Below are 21,113 nucleotides of genomic sequence, written 5' to 3'. Positions count from 1 at the left end.
CACTCACAAAGAACACTCGTACCCCAGCTGGTACTCGAATGTGGGAAGGGGTGACACTTTGTCAGTTACTGTATGCTCTGAACTGCTTCTTGCGGACTGTCGAGGCTCTGCCACCTGGACCTGCATCCAGGATAATTCTCCATAAGAATTGTTCTCATGTGTATATGTTTGCAATTGTCCCTTCATCCATCTGATCATATGACATTCATCCCCATAATTGCCATTAGCCAAAGTGGCAGAAAAGACACATAAAATAACTTACTTCACTCAGCCAGTCAATCAAACATGGGAACTTTGGTGACGAGATCGAAGTCAACTGCTTCATATGCTCGAGGCTGGCAATAACCAGTAAATATGATGCAACATGGTCAGAGTGACCTCACTTGTTGAAACCAACATTGCAAAATAAAAGTACGAACGTTGTGGTGCAGGGAAGTTGTGATAATATACTAAAGTGTCAAGAGATAAACTTTAGTGTACGACACGCAAGTTGTAATTGGTCAGTGTTTACAAATGTGATTGACAAGAAGATAAGGTCTCTGTAAAAGGCAGAGATTCCTGCTTATCAAGAAATGACCTTTGGATACATTCAGAGATAGCAGAAGCCTGCAGTATATCTTGCAGATAGATGTCTGTGTAAGTGTGTTGTTGTTTCATATCCTTTCACTCGCTTTTCTTATGTTTTCTTTTTGTATTCGGTTTGATCATTGAAGTATAAAAAATCTATAAAAGTGACAAAGCATTAATTTATTTAAATGATCTGGATAGAGAATAAATTTGTGAAACATATTATAGTTTGTATTGGGTAGTTAAAACATATTGGTATTTTCATTGTTATGGATGATGATACGAGCAAATTATTATTTTCACAACATAAAATTTATTTATTTTTTAAAATCCACCTTTTAATCAAGGGGAACCTGGAGATACATAGTGATTTCAATCACAGTTTAAACTACAAGTCCAGCCCTGATTAGCCTATCAGTGCATAAAGTGGATTTAAACTTTTTCAAGTTCACTTCATGCTCAGAGGGAGTTTGCTTACAGTTAAAATTGAATTCAAACCACACTGCACAATGTGCCTCCATCAGTGAGTGAACCTGCACCCCTTGACTGTAAAGGTGGCAGTGTTACCCCTATGCCATTGTGGAGGTCCAAGTTGAACTGAAACACATTGCTTGATTTTAGTTTTTTGATTCTTGGATATGTTCAGACTTTTGGTGGTAGGTCAGTATCTGAACATGAAGACAGCAGACTATAAAATATAGTCTAGAAACAAAGAAACAGATGGCAATGAGCCCATCAGACAAACAAATCCTACTTGGTAGTAGTTTTTAGGCTTGAAAAAGCACCATATCAACAAAGATTAGTTTTTAAATTTTCATTTAAAATTGAAACTCCATAGTACTATCTCCATGATTAAAATTCAGGATACTTCCAAGTGTTATATACAAGCCAATCACTAGCATTTTGGTGTACATACTTGGACATACCTAGAACTCCTGAATAGAAATAAGTTCTGAAGTTCAGAGACATCTGGTAATGAATTACCAAACTACTTGGAACCTGTTTCACTTTGGTTTGAGCTTTGGCTACGGAAAAGGAAAGACCTTGACAGACACCTACAACCGTTTGTGTTGTATACTCGATTACCTTGATGATGAAGCTATAAAAGGATATGACAAATTATAGCACAGCAGCATGTACATGGATTTTGAACCAACATTAGTACAGGATATCTTTCAAGAATACTTTGCACTTTGGTGGTTGAGATTTTCTCTCCAAAAAATCTGGTAATGTATGCGTAAATATCGCAGTTAATATGAAATTGAAACTTTTTTAGTAAACAGTCATTTGTCTATATCATATCTAAAAAGAAATCATCCAGTAATATAAGAGTTATCATAATGTGCAAAACCAAGGATCCAGAGTTCAAATTCCAGGCATGGCATGAACGTTGGAATCCTAGATATGTTCAAAATAAAACTATGCATATTAAAATTAAAATGGATGTTATACAGAGTGACTCATCTTGGGTTTCGAACGTTTATAGTACCAGAACTATAATACATGCAGCAAAGAGGTGCATATCAGTACATAAAGAATCTCTCCAAGTTTGGTACATGCTTTACAGGTGCTCTATATGTGCATCCCTGGCAACACGGCAGACATCAATCCTAAAATCAATTTCCTGCCACACACATCCCAACATATAATTAAATTAATTGAATTAAAAGCAAAGCGGGACCACACATGAAGCAGCCAGTCTCCTTGAACTAATCAGGTTATAACAAAGATTGATATTTTGCATGAAATCTACATTGTACCATCACAACCAACTCACATTTAGCGAATTCTAAGATGTAGAACACTTTGTGTTCACCAGTGCACGTCATGTTTGCTTTAACTGCATTATACTACAGGGTGGTTAGTCACTGGGAATTCATTGAATTCTGGAAATTATGCATAAATTATTGGCTGCGTGGATTTTTCTCTGTAGACGTGAAAAATTGCAACTTTTATTAATCCAAATCCCATTGAATTTGTATATATTTAAAATTCCCCGAGGCAAGTATTTCACAGTTCAGCATTTTTTTTTATCGTGGAAGGAGAAAAAGCTGCGTGGAAAATAAAACAATTATCTCTATTCGTTCACTTTGTTAGTGTCCTTTGCGGAACAATCTACCTGACACATGAAAGGTTATTGACACAAATAACAATATTTCGTATATTAGTACGCCCGTCAAATTTGTGACTTGTATTTGGAGATGCATTACGAGTATTGCGTATATGAAATGGTAAATGTAAACTCTGCACCTTAAAGTAAATATTTTAAATATATATATATTGTTATTCGAACTGAATTAGAATTTTTGGATACCTTGGAATCACACATACCCTATATATTGATAATATATTTCTGTGTTTGTGTGTGGTGAGAGGCGGTAATATGTAAGGGTGAAATAGAGAAAAGAACTGCTTGTACCCTTGAATTTATGAAAAGAGCCTTGAAAATTGGGAATTATACTTGAATTTTATCATGGTCCAAGAGTGGCCACCCTGTTCTACCACCTATTGGCTAAATCTACAATTGCATGATGAGATTTTATACTGATATGCACCTTTTTGCTTTGCATTATGGTTCTTGTGCTATAAATGTTTGAAAACTGGGAGAGAATTACAAATCACCCTGTATAAATATTTAGTTGAATGGCTCGGGTGTAAAACATGGTAAGTGACATTTTGGTTATTTTTGACTTGCAAAGTAAAATTTTTCTTAATGAACTCTGAAATCAACAAAATGTCACTTACCATGTTTTACACCAGAGCCCTTCAGTTAACAGTTAAGGTGTATATTTCTTTATAAACATCCATCATATGTAATACAAATACTTGGTTCTTTTGTATTAAGCGAAGTAAAATAAACCATATCAATGGACAATTCAAGTAGCTCCCAAATTGTCCTCAATATACTGGGTCACTAAAATTTTGGAGCCCCCACCCTGGGACTGCTTGCACCAAAGGCAGGAGTGCTAACCATTAGGCAACATGGGAGCTTGGCAACGAGCATATGAAATGAAGCACTGCTCTATTGAATTCACAAACACTAGTGGAGGATAAAGCAATGTAATTAAAAACACAACTGCAATGCATTGAGCACGGAATTCACTTACCAACATGCACAGAAATCTTGTCCTGACAAAAGGGGGCGGGGACTTTGCCACTGTTTACTACTTCTATAGGGTGGCTACTTTAGGACCATGATAAAATTCAAGTATAATTCCCTGTTTTCAAGGTGAACTTTCCAACAATATAAGGGTACAAGCTGATGCTTTCTCTTTTTCAAACTTACATATTACCGCCTCTTACCAACACCAACATACAAAAATATCCTAACAATATAAAGGATATCTGCGATTTCAATGTACCCAAAAATTCTAACTCAATTCAATTAAACGGAATATATATTTAAAATATTTAATTTAGGATGTGGAGTTTACATTTGCCATTTTACATACTCAGACTCGAAATACATACATTTTTTGAAAATTAAAAAAAAAAAAAAATTGAACTGAAATTTACCAAATCAACTTCAAGGTATCTTGCAAAAATTTTTGGTCTGAAAGATAGATTGATCTGTGCGAATTCAATGGCATTTGAATTAATAACAGTTGCAAATTTTCACATCCGCGGAGAAAAATTTACGCAGAATTAAAGTATAATTCCCGGAGACAATAATTTATGCGTAATTCCAGGAATTCCCAGTGAGTAGCTACCCTGTACTACTACTTCTGATAATATAGCTCTTGTAAGGGGAACCTTACTCACTATGCTAAATGCTCATGAGAAATCACCAGTTGAAGATTGGCATTCGTTATGTCTGCAAGAAGCAGTTATGTTAATGTATTGGGCACTTGAATTCAAAATACTTGACAGTTCTGGTAAGTTTTAAAACTATTATAATTTCAGGTCAATGTGGTAATTATTACATGCAACTTCAATTCACGAGTGCAGGTATTCCACACAAATTCAACATGAGCTCAACAAAGAAGGTAAGTTTTTGTTTCAAATACTTGCAAGTGTAAAAATATATGAAGTTGGAAACATATTGTATTTTCAAGAAAAACTAAATAATAGCTAAATTAATTTCTAATTGTACATGAAACTTTGAAAATTCTTTTCTTGCAAATATTTAAGTCCAATGAAAGTATGTATCCAAGTTGACTGGCAGAGAGATAGGGACAAACACACACAAAATTTTACTGATGTATAATATATGCAATATAAAATGGCTAACACCTCTTCAGAACTTGTCTTTAATTAATATGACAATGATGGGTTTTCCCTTAAAAAAATAATTTATACAAGAAATTTATTTTACAAAGCGAGTGCACATGAAGTGGACTTTTATATATGTGTAAACAATAACACACTGAGATTGGTGCACTCGATTACAAACTATTCACAGATATCTGATCAGTAAGATTGCTGACAAGTACTGATTTAGACCCAAGTAATCAGTACCCCTCAACACACACACAGGAGGAGTTAATTTACATTTTTGAAACTTTCAGGCTGTGTTGCTTTCATGCACAGAAAGGCTAATCAGGACTGGACCTACAATTTAAAGTGGGATCCGAACCACTTTGTGCCTCCACTGGGTATCAAACCTGGGACCCCTTGATTACAAGGCAACAACGCAACCACTGCGTCATTGGGAAGGCTTGCAGGCTGTGTTGCCCTATGCTTGTTAAGTGATGTGCAAATTTGGTCTAATCAGGTTGAAAGCTTGTGAATATGGCTATGATATGTGACTTGCTAAAAACTCCGCTTCCTCCTCCACACTTCACCTATCATTCATCTGTCGAATAGTGGCTGCCAACCGCTATGAGATGGTCCACAATGACAGTGTATGAAGTTGCAGTTTTAATTGGATAAATGTAAATCTACACTGAGAGCCACAAAGTCACCATCAGACAGTGGCGGCCGGCGGCAACTATGATGGGTAGTGCCAACGTGATCAAGAAATCGGAAAAAAAAAAAAAAAAAAAAAACCTCCGCAATGCCCAACCCTTGCCCCCTCCTTGAGGGGTTGTGCCACTGGCCAAGATGTTTAGCCTAGTTTGGTAATGCGGAAAACAATGTGTGAACTCACTAATCCGGTTCATCTTCACTCACTAACCTATCTTTATACACTACAGGACACTTCCCTAAAAACACAACAATTACAAGAGGAAGGGAAAAACAAATCCTCTCACCTTCTCCTCTCCCCCATGCACATGTATTCCAACTGGATGTCGAAAACATCTTTGTTGTAAAAAGAAATTGTCGAAATGCCAAAGGAAACTCTCATCATCATAGGATTTTTTACTTTTATATTTTTAAAAAAGTCTCAATGGCCCTCTAGGTGCATCTATCTATTATCAAAATGTCTATTTAACTTTGGAAAAATACTAGGTTCATTTCTCCAAAAGGAGGCAGAAATTACTTCCTCAACAGGTCTTACAAATCAATCGTACAGAATGTTGTTTGCTTTATATCAGACCATTTTTGATGGGTACTCACCTTAAGAGATACTGCGCCACCACCACCGATCATGTTCTATTGGACCCTCAGCATTGTGGACTATCGCCCGGCATCGCAATTTCCATTGCAGCAAGCTCCGGCGCAGGACAGGCATGGGAATTCTGTCCCACTCCTCCCTGCAAGCTTTCCATAGACCATCCAGGGTGCGTGGGCGGCGATGTTGAAGATGTCGTTTCAACAGTCCAAATGCGTAAAAATCCATTGGACTTGCATCTGGGCTTTTCACAGGAATGTCTGCAAACGGAATGACACGAATTCCTAATTCCTCGGCCATTTCCTGATAAAAACGTAGTGATGTTCTGGCGGTATAACTCGAAGCCTTGTCCATATGGATCATCACCTGGTTCGCGTCCATTCCATAGAATTGTGGGATGTCTCTCCGATAGATAGGTGTCAGAATGGAGTCTTCAAAGTATCTGGCATTCACCTTCACGTTTTTGTCCACCTTGCGTATCATCAACTTACCCTCATATCCGAATCCCGTCACAACCATAAAGTCATGAGGGAAACTTTCCCTGCACTGACGAACAAAGTTGCTGCACCCCTTGCCGTCAATGTCACGTTATGTGATCGCCCGAATGTGACCACCAGCAGTGAGATGGACATATGATTCATCCATTGTGACAACTTTCTTCCATTTGGAACCCGCCAGGTACTTTTCATAGTTTCCTGCAGTTCGTCTTACGTTCGGCAATGTGATGCGGTAGAAGGTGGTGTACACGGGCCTTCCGCACACACTTCAACCTGAGGCGCTTGCGAATTGTTTTGTTCACAGTTGACGGTGCGAGATGAAATCTGTGGGCCATCACATTGAGTCGGGGGATTTTCTGGGCATGCCAATCGACGGATCCCCCTTAGCACTACCAGCGACACTTTGCTTGCAGCCCTTCTCCTTTTCGTGGGTGAATGTTTCGCAAGGAGAGCCTGTTGTATGTAATGGGCCACAATAGCTTTCGCAGTAGTCACCCCGAGTGTTAACCCATTCTCCCGACACTGTTTCACAATGCGTACGTATGAAAACTTAGCATGGAAAAGGGCCATTACGTAACCCTCCCAATACTGGTTGATTTTTGGTGCCATTTGATAACATTCACTACCAACACTCATGAACCTACAAGGTCAGACACACCACTGCTCCCGCCAGCAGACCCATAGTTCGAGCATGATACGCCAGGTGGCAGCACCGAATCGACAATGGTCGGATATATAGCGAACAACCACTGTATTTAGCGACTTATCTCTGAAGGTGGCAACTGTGTCAACACTGCGAAAGTTCCCTCACCGTGCCAGGTGAAAACGGGCACCGTTATTGTGTCCTATGGGCTAACCCCGCACCCTGCCACTTTGTTCTCGGCTCATGGTGGAAATGTTCCTCGCTGAGACTTCTTCAACCCTCTGCAGTTCTGCACATGTGTCAACTTGGTTAGGCCAGCTCTTGGGTGGCACGGACTGTTGCCTCGCGAGGGTACGAACGAAACAGCTGGCGATGCAATGAGGAGGTTGGGGCAGTAGTCACGTCAGCTTGACCGATTGCAAGATTCGAATCTCTTTGTCTGTAAACTATCAATGTATTCATTTAACAATACTTGGGTGAGGTATGCGTTTGTTCTGAGGGTAGTGCCATGGCACGGTGGCTCTACCCCTTGAGCTGCCGCTGCCATCAGATACTATTTATAGTGCAAGAACATATCACTCACAAGTAAAACTGACGTAAAAAGTAGTCCTCAGATCCATTGTGCAGTAACAATTTATCTGTTTTCCAAATACTGCTGTCCAAAAGCAATTCTGTCTCAGGACTTGGCTGTTAAGAAATTATGTTTTAATGTATATTTCTTTTTACTCAGGCAAGAATTATTGATCTCAGCACGGATTGTGTTACTCAACCCACTCCAGCCATGCGGAAGGCAATGTTTGAAGCAGAAGTTGGAGATGATGATACTGGAGAAGATCCAACAGTTAATGGAAAGTAAACATCAAATGTGCATGATAAATGTGTGTGTGAATGAGTGAGTGAGTGAGAGAGAGAGAGAGAGAGAGAGAAGAATATGTTTTAAAAACATGTGTCGACAAGACCTTTGATATGACTAAATCTAGTCCAAGAATGTTCTGTTTGTGTCCAAAATATGTGCAAAAAATATCAAGATAATGCCGAAATATGTCCAATAAAAGTCTAGATTAGGTCCAATTCTAGTCTGGTATACATCCTTTTCATATCCACAAAAAAATAAAAACGTCTAGATTCATGTGAACCAAGTGACACTGGTATCGAAAACATATCCATAGAATATAAATAAAACATCCTTCCTTCCAGAACTGACATGAATATCCAAAAAATTGAGACATTTTGCAGCATCTGCATGAAAATGTGTGAAGATATCACCCCAAACTCTAGTGACAATGGCTTTGGCATTATAACAACACACAATCTCACACTTTTTCGTTAATCAGAGACTTTAGGGGGAAAAATGTCTCTCACCCACCCTACTTGCCTGACTTGGTCCCCTGTGACTTCTTTGTTCTCCCGACTGAAGATCCAAGTTGAAAGACTGCTGATTTTGGCACAATGTAGATGATCCAAGCAGCAGGCAGATAAACAGGCGAGAATAAAATTTGCCTAATCCCTTTAATTAATTAATTAAATATGATGGGACACTTGTGGAACACTACTATCAGGATGCATTTTTAAAATGGCAGAATCACAGGGACTGGTGTGTGCTTGCAGAAAGGGGGGGGGGGGGTACTTCAAGAGTACTGGTGGTCAATAGTCCCAAGCTAAGCTTTTGATCAGATGGTAGCACCAGTCCCGAAAATTTTGGATACCACCTCGTATGCAGGCAGATGAAGGGTACACATGAATTGTGATCTGTTGACAAGTGAATACGCAAGGGCATACATGATGAACATGTATCACAAAAAGCTTCTAAACTTTGTAATAAAATGACAAGTGTAATAGCGTCAAGTATTGCTAAGAACATTTTTGACAACATGATCATAATCACTTTCACATATTTGATGCAAGTCAAATTTTGACCATGTGAGCTACGATTTTTCATAACCTTTTTCTTCTGTGGTCTAATTCAGCTCTCGAAGAGAAGGCTGCATCCTTACTAGGAAAAGAAGCCGCCATGTTTGTGATGAGTGGAACCATGGGAAATCTTACGTCTGGTAAGTTGTTTGAAATATGTGCGGCTTTATTGTTAATTTTTGTAACTTTAACTTTACTCTTTTGCTTCCAAAGCATTTTTTTTTTAAGATTTGAAGCAAAAATTGTATTTATTTTTAAAAACTATGACAACATGCAAATGCCCATTATAGTATCCTATGTATTACATTAAACAAGATGTGAAAGGAATGGAAAATAGAGAAATTAACAATAAAAAACAGAAATAATGTAAATGTAGAGCAACAGAAAAAAAAACAATGATAAATATTACTCCCTCTGTCCCACAATTATTGTCCGGTACACTTTAGTTTGTTGTCCCAAAATACTTGTCCGATATTCAAACTGTGACATTTGTGTATACAGAAGAAGAAAATGAAACACGGGAATGTGTCATACAACGTTATTACTCGAGGATCAGTACAAATTGGCCGATAAAGTATCCAAAAGAACATAAATAAAAAGTTACCATTTTGGCATACCGGACTATAATTATGGGACAGAGGGAGTAATAGTATTTGCATGAACTTTAATTTATGTAAATTTCACATTTTAAGTGTTAGAATTTCAGTTTTAAATCCATGAATGAATTTATGAATATTATCATGCTGGAATTGGAGCAAGGACATTTTTGAACAAGGCTGAAAAATCGCCATAATATTTGGGAGTTATGAAGGGGAGATGAATGCATGAGTTTTGTGTATCCTACCACAAAATTTGCTTGAATTTCTTGTTAAATTTAATTTGATAATTTGTACACTGGCTCTGATGACAAACGTTTATGAGGAAATAAACATCAGGATGAATGCAAATCATGCATAAGCTGGGATTCTAATTCAGATGTCGAAATGCATAGATGCCTCCAATTGTAAGTGAACTTTGATCCCCGTTGGTCACTAGACAGAAGGATTTACTTATACCAGTAACAAAACTAATATAACATGGCATAAATTTATAGTAAACAGCTTGAATGACATATTTACCTACTTAATCGATGTGTGAGACTATGATTGTGATGTGTTTCACCTTAGAGAAATGAATTGTTTGTTTAAGAAATTTATTTCACAGAAACACATAGTGCATGATGTATTTCCATTGATGGAGATTAGTGGATGTAAGCCAGTTGTTCCCCACTTTTTGCCTCTGCACTGTCTCCTCTTAATACTAAGCCTCGTCTACGATGAGAATTGAAACTTTCCTTGGCCTCCTAGTTTTGGCACTCAACAGCGAGGATGTATTGGCAGAAGTGTGTACTGAAGTTACAGTCTCTGCACTGTAGAAACAAATTACCAGGAATATTACCAGTAAGTCAACACAGACCATTATCGGCCATGCCACAATCTGCTGATTGATCATTTCTATCCCTCGTTCAATAAATGCAATATGGACATTTATTGAGATATGCCATATGCAAACAAGATCCTGCATTTTCAACAGTGACAATTGTATGATATGAAAGATTAATGTAATCCTCATGGTGATTTGGCACATGGTATAGTAAAGGATGGATCATAATCATATAAATTCGTGGCACTGAGTTTGAGATTAGATATGTTGCTCATTATTTCAGGTTGTGTATTGAACATGGTGGTTCACACGATTAGTGGGAAATTTATGATGCTTTTTCTTTTCTTTGCAAGTAATGACTCACTGTGACAGACGAGGAGCAGAGATGCTGGCTGGTGACCTCTCTCACATCTTCCTGTATGAACAAGGTGGTTCAGCACAGGTATACAGATTTAATACTGTTAGTATGGCAGAAATAATTTAATTTCTTAGCTTGGTTTTGATTGAGTTGGTGTTTTAAGTCAACTTTATGCCCAGTAAGGCTAATCGGGACTGGGCCTACAGTTTAAAGTGGGACCCGAACCACCATGTGCCTCCACCGGGAATCCTTGATTACAAAGTGACGATGCTACCAGTGTGCCATCGGGGAGGCCCTTCTTCGCTTGGTGTTTTTCTTTCTTTTTAATATATAAGCACAAGAGGATGTTTTGCTATATGGAAATTTGATGATTCTAATTTTCTACAACAGTACATCTGTATGTCAGAATGGAATTCCATAAAAAAAAAAGGTGGGAAAGAAATGCTTAGAAAAGAAATATTGAGGAAATGCTGTCATGTGTCCATCACTGCATTGCCTACAGCAGTGGGGTATTCTAAAAATTTGACTTCAGCAATTTATTTATTGTATATATATATTATTTATACAAGGTGTCATTTTAATGGTGCCCATGGACCACAGAAACGTACAGAGGACATCAAAACAACTTTTCTCATTAACATTTTTATCAATGATGCATCATTTGTTAAAAAAAGCCCATTTTGCTACCTATGTGCTGGCAACCCGACACAACATTTGATCACATCTGACATCTCTTTTTGGAGTGAAACTGTGCATGGTAGTGTTGCTAGGAACTTACAAATTGTGTGAAAAATGACAAACTACCAACCACATTATTTGCTGTAAAATGATGCTGCAAGAAATGCATCCAGTAAACCAACGGGAAGTTAACCAATGATACGATTTTGTGTCTCAGCTTACATCAAATATTTGCAAATCTCGTTGCCAAGTTCATATCTACAGGTTAGTCCTTCTGATAATGGTTGTCTGTGACGCACTGAACAGTTGACAAACATTTTATAATGGTGCGTTTTACTCACTATCAATACAGATAAAAATATATAAAAAACTTACGTGAGTGAGTAGGAATAATTTAAAACAATGTTTCGGAAGTCTGTACTACTTCCTTCATCAGTTAATAGAAATATAAAAAAAAATAGGTGCCAAACATGGTACCCCGTTGTCAAATCGTAAGTTGAGGATTCAGGTTGAGGATAGAAAAGGTAAAAAAATTCTAAATTCCAAAGGTAACATATAACTGTAATGTAAAATAATATTCAGGGCAAGGGATAAAAATTGTTGAAAGTACAAGGATAATAGTAGTAGTAAAACAAGCTCTCGATGACTAACATTCTTATGTTTATCTACGCACCGGATGCATGGAATGGTTGGCAACTGTGAGCATGGCAGTATATTCGCTAGGATGTCATTAGGATGTTACTGTAGTTGCATATGTTTTAGCCATAATGTTAACAACATGAACCTTGGATGCTTCCGTTATAAGCACCACATCACATGTATGAGAACAAGTGGATAGACTAATCTATAGATATCAACCTTGCAACGAGCTAGGTGTCATTAAAATGACACCCTGTATGTTACATAAAATAGAAATAAAACACCAATGCAGGCAAGCAAGTAAAATAAAAACCAAGTCTGATGACTTCAAATTTTCTGGCAATTTCTATACAAATGAAAAAATGATTGTATATCTACTTTTATACATGTAGCTTGCTGGCGTTCACACTCAACCACTAACCACTCAACCAGATGGAACTTTTGACCTCCAAGAGATGGAAAGGAAGATACGTGGTGAAAAACTGAACAGTCCCATAACATCGCTTGTCTGCATTGAGGATACTCAGACGCTCTGTGGAGGAAAGGCACTTCCTCTGGAATGGCTAGACGAGGTAATCAAAGTTAGTCAAACATTCATTCTAGTGTATTTGTCCTGTTGTTTATCGTAAGACTGATTACACTGATTCCAGAGATCAGTTCATCTTGTGGTATTAGAGGGAACATACATTTGGTCACAAAGTTCGATAGAAAAGACATAGGTGAAGTGAAACTGTGAATTACCAATGCAAATTTGCTGGTTTCACGTGGCACGAACTGCAATATGGTATGTACACGTGTTGTGTCAAACAGCACTTATGACGAAATCACAAATTACATAGCTGATGAAAAATTTCCTGAGTTTCTGTACCAATTGTCACTTGTTGCAATAATAAACAAATACTGAATTTTTAGAAGTGTATTGTTAATTTTCCTGAAGCAGGAGCCTAGAGCTGCAAAAACTTTCTCAAAAAAATATTTCATTTTTGTAGAAACATGTTCATAATATATCTTCTGAAAAATTAAGATTCATTTAGAACATATCCTACAGTACTCATGGAATTTTTGAGTGGACGGAATATAGTTTCACAATTACAACTACATAGACAAAGAAGAATGCAATCTAGAAGGTATCTGATAAGTCCCCATATCCCTAGATTACGGTACATATTACCCATAGATATTTATTATAACATATGTATTTATTTGTATTATAACATATTTGCAAACTTTATATTACAGTACACTGTTCTCTTTCATGCACCCACACACATGTCACTAGCCATTCTTCATCACTGGAACTACGTCGGATCACATCAGCCATGGTGCAACAACGGACATGAATTTTGGCGAGCATTCGATGTGACCTTCTGAGCACGAAAATGAAATCACCGAATACCGGCCAATTTTCAACAGGATAGATGCCAGTAGAAGTACAGGGACTTCTTGCACACCCTGTACAAGAAGGATCCCAAGAAAGCTCTAGGGAACTAGACGATTCAAATTTCCCATCCATGCCGATATAAATCAAAGTCAGTGTATACTACTAAATTAGGAACTTATGATGTGCCTTCATTACACGAATAGAGTAATATAAATTTATGATGCTTAAGAAGAAGCGTCAGTTGTACTGTTTGTAACATGAAGAAATTTATTTGCAGCTGGGAAAGAAGACGAAAACTCTAAACCTCCCGCTGCACATGGATGGTGCCAGGATCTTCAACGCTGCAGTGTATCAGAAAGTTCCTGCTTCAAGAATCGTGGAGCACTGTTCGTCATGTACTTTCTGCCTAAACAAGGGTCTGTCAGCACCTCTTGGTTCCATTCTTGTTGGGTCAGCAGATTTCATCAGAAAGTAAGCATTCAAGTCGAAACCAATGTTACCATCCTGATTACAGGAAACTGTGATAGAAAAAAAAATCCATGCCTCAACAACCTCTCAAAGGTCAAGGGCTCCAGAGCACTGGGTGGTGCCTGGTAAGTGGAACGACTCCTGTTCCCTTTGTTTTATAGGTTTCTAGACTGGAGTCTTCTACTTCTTTTAAGTAGCCCCTCAGTTGTTCTCCAAAATCTGGGTCAACTAAAGGGAGCCCTAATAAGAATGCATGATTTAAATTGTGTGCCATATTATCAATAACAGGGTTATAGAACCATCTGTCTTGCCTCAATAATTATTTCTTTCCTTAAATTTTTGTCACATGATTCAAGAAGCTAAATTATCTAGTGTAAACTGAATCATTCCTGAGCAGGGGGGGGGGCGGGGGGAAGGAAGCTTGACCCCCTGATTCTCTCCTTGGATACATGCTAATTATCAATAACAGGGTTATAGAACAATCTATCTTGCCTCGATAATTATTTCTCTCCCTAACTTTTCTTCACATTATTTTATTTCACACACAAGAAACCAAAAAGCCTCATTTTATCTAGTGTAAACCAAAAACTTTCCAGGGGAGGGCTTGAGCGCCCCCCCTTGAATATGTGACTGTCTACTGACACTGATAATACTGTCCCATTCCTACTTGTAGCCTAGTTTTGTAATATAAATGTACAGAACCGCAGTTTCTTCTTCTAACAATAAGGCAAAACTTATATAGGCATGTGGCTACATACATTAATTCAAGTTCTTCATGGAACTTTTACAACTTATATGAGATTGATGGAATATGTTATTGGTATTGGTACTTTATGGATACAGAAAGAACTTTCATACTGTCGATTCCCCCAATTGCAAATATACCACATAAATATAGTAGTGTAAAGACATTGGTGAAGAATTTATGATAATTGGACATTTTGCATACTTTGCAGGATAGAAAAGTATTGATCAGTATCTGTACATAAAACTGACTCGATACCTTAGCTGTTATCATGACAGGACCTACAGTTTAAAGTGCGATCTGAACCGGTATCAAACCTAGGACCCTTTGAATACAAGGCAACAATGTTACCATTATGCTATCGAGGAAGTCATAATCATGGCAAATACTAGGAATGGGACCGATTAATCAGTACTCTATCAGTATCAGCCAATATAGGCATATCGGCGTATCGGTAAAATTACCGATTATTTTACCGATCCGATATATCGATAAATATCTGGTAATTTAGTGCAAAATTCTGCCATTTTGTTGTTATTTTTATGGATATTCTCCATGCCCTACTTTCTACAAAATTAAATGTCTAAATATGCAATTTCTTTAGCACTGCAGTCACCTTGAAACATACATTTATTAAGGAGGTCAATGAACCTTTCAGGTTCTTCAAGGATCACTTATAATTTTATATCAGATTGGTAGAATATTGGTTATCGGTATCGGTAAATTTTATATTGTTACTTTATCGGTATCGGCCAAATTTTCATATCGGCCCATCCCTAGCAAATACACTACCTAGCACAAGTTGGTTCTCAATACTTTCTAACAGTGCACTCTGCTTATTTAAAATAAATAGAACTTACGAAAATAAAGTTGATAAATAGTGACTGTTCTTTTTTAGAGCTCGGCGTATGAGAAAAGTGCTTGGAGGTGGAACAAGCCAGCTTGGCATTGTTGCTGCAGCTGGGATTGTTGCTCTGGACACAATGGTTGACCGGCTTGAAGAGGATCACTACCACACACAAATTATAGCACAAGGTAATTCAGTCTAAATGTACCATGTGGCCCATAAGTCAGTTGGCACTAGCAGTTATGAGATTCTCGTAGTAGTTGCCAACTGACTTATGGGCCACCCTGTACTTTATGCACATCATAGGTGATGTGTGTGTTCTGCTAGGAGGATAGATGAACACCAGCACACACAAAGGTAAAATAGATAAGTTGAAAATCGAACATGCGAGGAATGAATTACGAGGGGAAGTCAGTAAATATGTCTCGCAAACTGATGGGGGATAACTGAAAATAGTAGTGAGTAGTTTCTAAAGGTGTCATTAGGTAGCAGCATAATACAGCTTGATGATATTCAGTTAGCAGTCACTAGATAACAGATGCATGCATGGGCAGCTGTTTAAAAATGGCGATTGTATTCCAGGACTGTACGTGGAGATTGCAGGAGTGGAGGAGATGATTCAAACTGACAGGTGATTGACGATATAAAGCATAGCAACTGCAATAGGGTGTTCTCATGATTTAGACTACAGAATAATGCATGGTCATTTGAATTTCCGACCACTGTGCGCACGGTGGCAGCAAATGTTTCGCAGATGATGAAGATGTTGAACGTGAGGTGCGACTGTGGCTGAGATAGCAGCAGGTTTGGGGCTGATTAAGCGATGGGATAAATGTATTAATGTTGGTGGATATTATGATGAATAATAAAATATGCAGTATCTCACTTAGTATTTTTTAAAAATAAAATCAAAGGTATGTTGTAGGTTTGATCCTCTCGAGAAAAATAAATGTTTCACCTGAAGACGAGAGAAGGGGATGATCTCTTGAAACGTAGCGTTAGTAGAGAATTGAAACGAATTGTTGTTTTAAGTCCAGTTTATGCACAGATAGGCTAACCGGGACTGGACCTTTAATATAAGGTGGGATCCGCACCACTGTGCAATGTGTTTCGCTGGGTATCAAACCTAGGACCCCTTGATTATAAAAGGTGACAATGTTACCACTATGCCATCGGAGAGGCCTGTAGCGTTTGTATAGTTAAAAGCACTAGACAAATGGATAAAGTCCAATTAACATTGCATGTCCATAGTAACCGTGGTTAACATTTAGAGAATATTAGCGTTAGGCCCAAAATTTTATTTTAGAAGAATTCTTTGACTTTTCTTTTTGTTCCTTGCAGTCTCCCCAGAAAATATTTTAACAAGTTGGTAGTTTAAGCAGCCTTGCTACCATAAATATTTAATTCTGACATCATTGAATAGGTCAGAATTATTGGCAACTGATTAATTAGTCTTTCATTTCAGCTCTGGAAGACATGGAGAGCAAAGTGTTTCATGTTGATGTGAAGGAAACGCAAACCAACCTTCTAATGATCTCCATGGATACAGAACGAGTTACGCCTGAACAGTTTTGTGAACGCATGGCAAGGGTGAGTCTTCATTGATATGTTCCATTTCATTTGATTTTTGTTATTTGCTTTTCTGTCACTTTTGGCGAGAGATCATATGATGAAATTGATGAATGACACTCGCAAAAACATCGATGTCCTGGGCTGGATTCAAATCTGGTACCCCTGTCATCGTAGCATGCTGTGCTAATAACAATGCCAGTGTATCAGTATCAGAAGATATCAGTTCATATTTAATCACTGGTACTGGCTAATACTTTTAGTGTCTGGGTATCTAGTACAGTTTGCAAAAATGTCACACGGCTCTCTTACATTTTTCAGTGTAAATTTCTTCGAAATTATGTAAAAATGCATAATTTTCATTATTTTAGCAACAGCATTGTCGAGAGAAATGGATTTTGTGATTAAAATAATTATTCTTTGCGAAATTATGATTATTTTAAATCAAAACTCTAGTGTATTGATAAGGCTTAGTTATGTATTTTAAAATATACAAATGTTTTGAACCAAAGTATTGGTATTGGTACCTGTGGGAATCTGTATGATTGCCGGGAGTGGCATAGCGATCACCCCCACAACCCCTGTAATGTGTACAACCCTTGTAATGTGTGTCTATAGGGGAGGGGGGGGGGCAATGTTCTCTCTTTGTGCTCCTGAAATTTTATATAATCCTGGAAATTCAAGATAGTGACACTTATGAAAAATATCGATTTACAAAACAGAAACCTGGTTCCCATGTCATATGACGGCTGCGATAATAAACAGTGGCATATTGTCTCAGTCAGAGGATCTGGACAATTTGACATATGGGTTCCCTCTGAAATGCAGAATCAACATACTTGCTTGCAGATAGAAAAATATCCCTCATCTCATAACTTTATAGCTACTCAGTTTGTCGTAAACGTAGTGTAGTGTGTAAATTGTCTACAGCTATGAATCCAGTAGAAATATTCATTTGCTAAAGTACACAATAAACAATCAAACTTTGTAATTCATGACCTTTGGCACTAATATTAGTATTACACATCATAGTTAAAATGTAACTTCCCACCAAATATTTTCAAGGAGGCTCCAAGCCTTTTCATATTGATATAAGAGCCGAGATACATTTCCCACACTGTCTACACCAGTTACGTTTTACATCAAAAGGGGCACATACACTCAGTAGGAAGTGGAGTTCATGAGTAATTGTCCCTTTGCCCTAAGGGCCACTATCCCCTCTTCTGCCACGTAGGGTACACAGTGTACGAGTTATATGTCACCATTATTTGGAAGATTTTGTTTGTGAATCTCATTTTTCTCATATCATCTCCCTCTTATGGAAATTTTGTGGACATTGTTGTCGAACCAGTTCTTATTTTCCTGGGGATGCTTCATGAAATTTTCCTTAGAGGGACAGCATCCCCTCACACAAATACACTTCGAGCACTGATGGTCTATTAATAAAACTGCTCGTTTCATGAAAAAGTTAAGAAATATACGTTCAGTGGTCTATCGGAAAGAAACTGCATCGTTAAAATTATGAATAATAATGTGGTGGCCGCGGTGGCTCAGACGGTAATGCGTCTGACTACCATGCTCAAGGTCCCGGGTTCGATCCCCGGCCGGTTCAAATCTGGGAACTTTTCTAACGGTGGAAGCGGCCCCGGCGCCCACCCAGCGTCGAATAACATGGGTACCTGGGGGAAACCCTGGGGGGTAAAGGCAGTCAGGGGCGTGATGCTGATCACATCACCCCCACTCACGACTGGATCAAGAAAGTGTGGGGCGTTACCCCCACACCCCCTATACGCCTTCATGGCATGGTGCTATGCACAGGGGAACACTTTACCTTTTTTTTAATATTGAGATCTACTAACACCAAAATTAGACAGATTCCGTGTGGCAAGAACCTTTGGGGAGTCCAGATGTTCCAGTTGGCATTTCATTGAGTGACAAATTTTTAGTGAATAGGGTCCCATCACTACTTTCTTATCTCTCTCTCAAGGCTGGAGTCCACTGTTATTTCTTCGTCGCAGATTGCAAATGACCTTGTGATGTTAGGTGCCATTTACAATCTAGAGGTCCAGTTCAACCCCCATAACATAAGTTTGCTTGAGAGCATTTTGTACTTATGAAGATCTCTTATTGGCACCTTATCTCTCCTGCCACCAGTGGCGACTCGTAGAATCTTTGGGGTGTAGGAAGTTATGGCAAACAGACCGAGGAAAGTTTTCGAAAATGCATTCAATTACACAGTGACATGTATCGCCTGTACATTGGATTAGCCATTGGATTTGTAACGCTAGCTGCAGGCCCTCCTGCCTGTCATGTGTGAATTAAGAACAGCTTTGCCAATACCAACCTCCTGATAAGAAAATGTGCTGTTTCAACTCATAAATTACGCTGAATGTGATAAAATTATGCTAGGGTTTAGTATTATTATTAATTTATCATCATCATTCTCTGATGACTAGTAGTTTTAAGTTCAATTTTATTTTGCTATTTTGGATTTGTGAACTGCATTTTTGATTATTTATTGCAGTTAAGCAATGTTAGGAATTTCGACCATTCATTAAAAAAAAAAAAATGGGTTTAGCATAGTGCTTGCAAAAAGTTGAAGAAAATTCCATGACTGGTAACGGCGTCCGTTTGTTTTATTTGTGACCAACTCTTTCTACCGATTTCCTTTTATGATTCCTTTGTTAAATCTGGGAGGATAAAGAAAAGATGAAAACAAGAGGATGGATCAAGACCTGTAAAAGCTTTTCCCTTGGTCAGCATACTTCCTTCCGCTAAAGAAGTACAAACAAGATTGAGAGATTTTCTTAAAAATAAATATTTCCTCAAAATATCTTCATTAGAATTCAATTTCTCTGTTCCCCCAAGGATGCCAGTTCTTGAGATGATGCTGGATTTTCCATTATGCCAAACACAGAGTGCTAGGTACCAACGAAGTTAAAATTTTCCTAGGTTCAGAACCATTATGCTAGAGTGCATCACTGTTGAGGAACCCACGGGACCTTCCTCGTGGACCATATAACTGGTCAACCCCCATCATACCCCCACCCTCCCTTGCACTGCCCCTCTCCCATCTGCCTGTAGGATGACGAGAAAGGTTTCTCAGCGACAGGCAAAGATGGTCGTCTCCGTCTTTGGGGTAACAGATCTGAAACGAGCAGGTGATAGCTAGCACATTGACTCTTGACAGTCAAGTAGCGAACCTTGATTGCGCTCAAAATTTTATAACGCTCATTAAACTCTTAAAATGTAGAAAACTGGAAATACGTATAAATGAAACTGTAGGAAGATCCTCACTTCCTACATGGAGGAATCGCCACTGCTGCCGACAACTCTAGTGGTGACTCCTGGATGGATGCCGTAGCCTCAGAAATCTGTCCTTGTGAGTACGAGAGCAAGATACAGAGATAGCTCTGCTTCAATGTTGATTAGGGGATGAAGGTGTAAAATTATTCACTACACATGATGGAAATTAACTTTCAGTTCACCATGAAATTTGTATTTTTCAGGTAACAGCAAGTGAGGCTGCAGAAATGGGTGAAGAAGTATCAGTAAGAATGACTGCAAGAACTGAATCCATTGCTCGCATGGTCCTGCATGCTGATATTACAATGGAAGACGTTCAAACTACAATAGCAAAATTACAATATGTTGTAAAGGAATACGATAGCATTTGAGAATCTACTATTTCTTACAAAGATTAACATATTGCCAAATGTGGGCTTTAGATATGTGTGTACTAGGGATTGTTAAATGTAATTCTTTCCCAATTAGATGATAAAGGCATATTAGCATATTTATGAAACTGCCAATTATTTTATTGATGCAATATTTCTATCTATTTGTACTAAAATTTAGTGCAAAATACCTGTTATTTCTTGTAAATATAAAAGT

At 38.1% G+C, this 21,113-nt stretch overlaps 1 protein-coding gene across 1 annotated transcript; it reads left to right on the top strand.

The window, feature by feature from the left end:
• Positions 1 to 423: 423 nt before the first annotated feature.
• Positions 424 to 20,998, top strand: LOC145978028 (uncharacterized). Its single transcript, XM_083110414.1, has 10 exons — positions 424 to 636; positions 4,471 to 4,553; positions 7,932 to 8,049; positions 9,169 to 9,252; positions 10,888 to 10,976; positions 12,602 to 12,781; positions 13,868 to 14,061; positions 15,702 to 15,838; positions 17,116 to 17,240; positions 20,729 to 20,998. Exons 2-10 carry the CDS (start codon positions 4,491 to 4,493, stop codon positions 20,894 to 20,896), a joined length of 1,158 nt encoding a protein of 385 aa, XP_082966540.1. The 5' UTR covers positions 424 to 636; positions 4,471 to 4,490; the 3' UTR covers positions 20,897 to 20,998.
• Positions 20,999 to 21,113: the final 115 nt, after the last annotated feature.

This window comes from Lepisma saccharinum, chromosome 24 (assembly GCF_977018435.1).
Source record: "Lepisma saccharinum chromosome 24, izLepSacc3.1, whole genome shotgun sequence".
Lineage (NCBI taxonomy): Eukaryota > Metazoa > Arthropoda > Insecta > Zygentoma > Lepismatidae > Lepisma > Lepisma saccharinum.
This window is presented reverse-complemented; position numbering and strand designations above follow the sequence as displayed.

Coding starts and splice junctions, on each gene's coding strand:
- LOC145978028 (XM_083110414.1), top strand. CDS start 4,491: ATGCAACTTCAATTCACGAGTGCAGGTATTCCACACAAATTCAACATG. Junction 14,062..15,701: donor TCAGCAGATTTCATCAGAAA/GTAAGCATTCAA, acceptor GTTCTTTTTTAG/AGCTCGGCGTATGAGAAAAG. Junction 15,839..17,115: donor CACACAAATTATAGCACAAG/GTAATTCAGTCT, acceptor CTTTCATTTCAG/CTCTGGAAGACATGGAGAGC.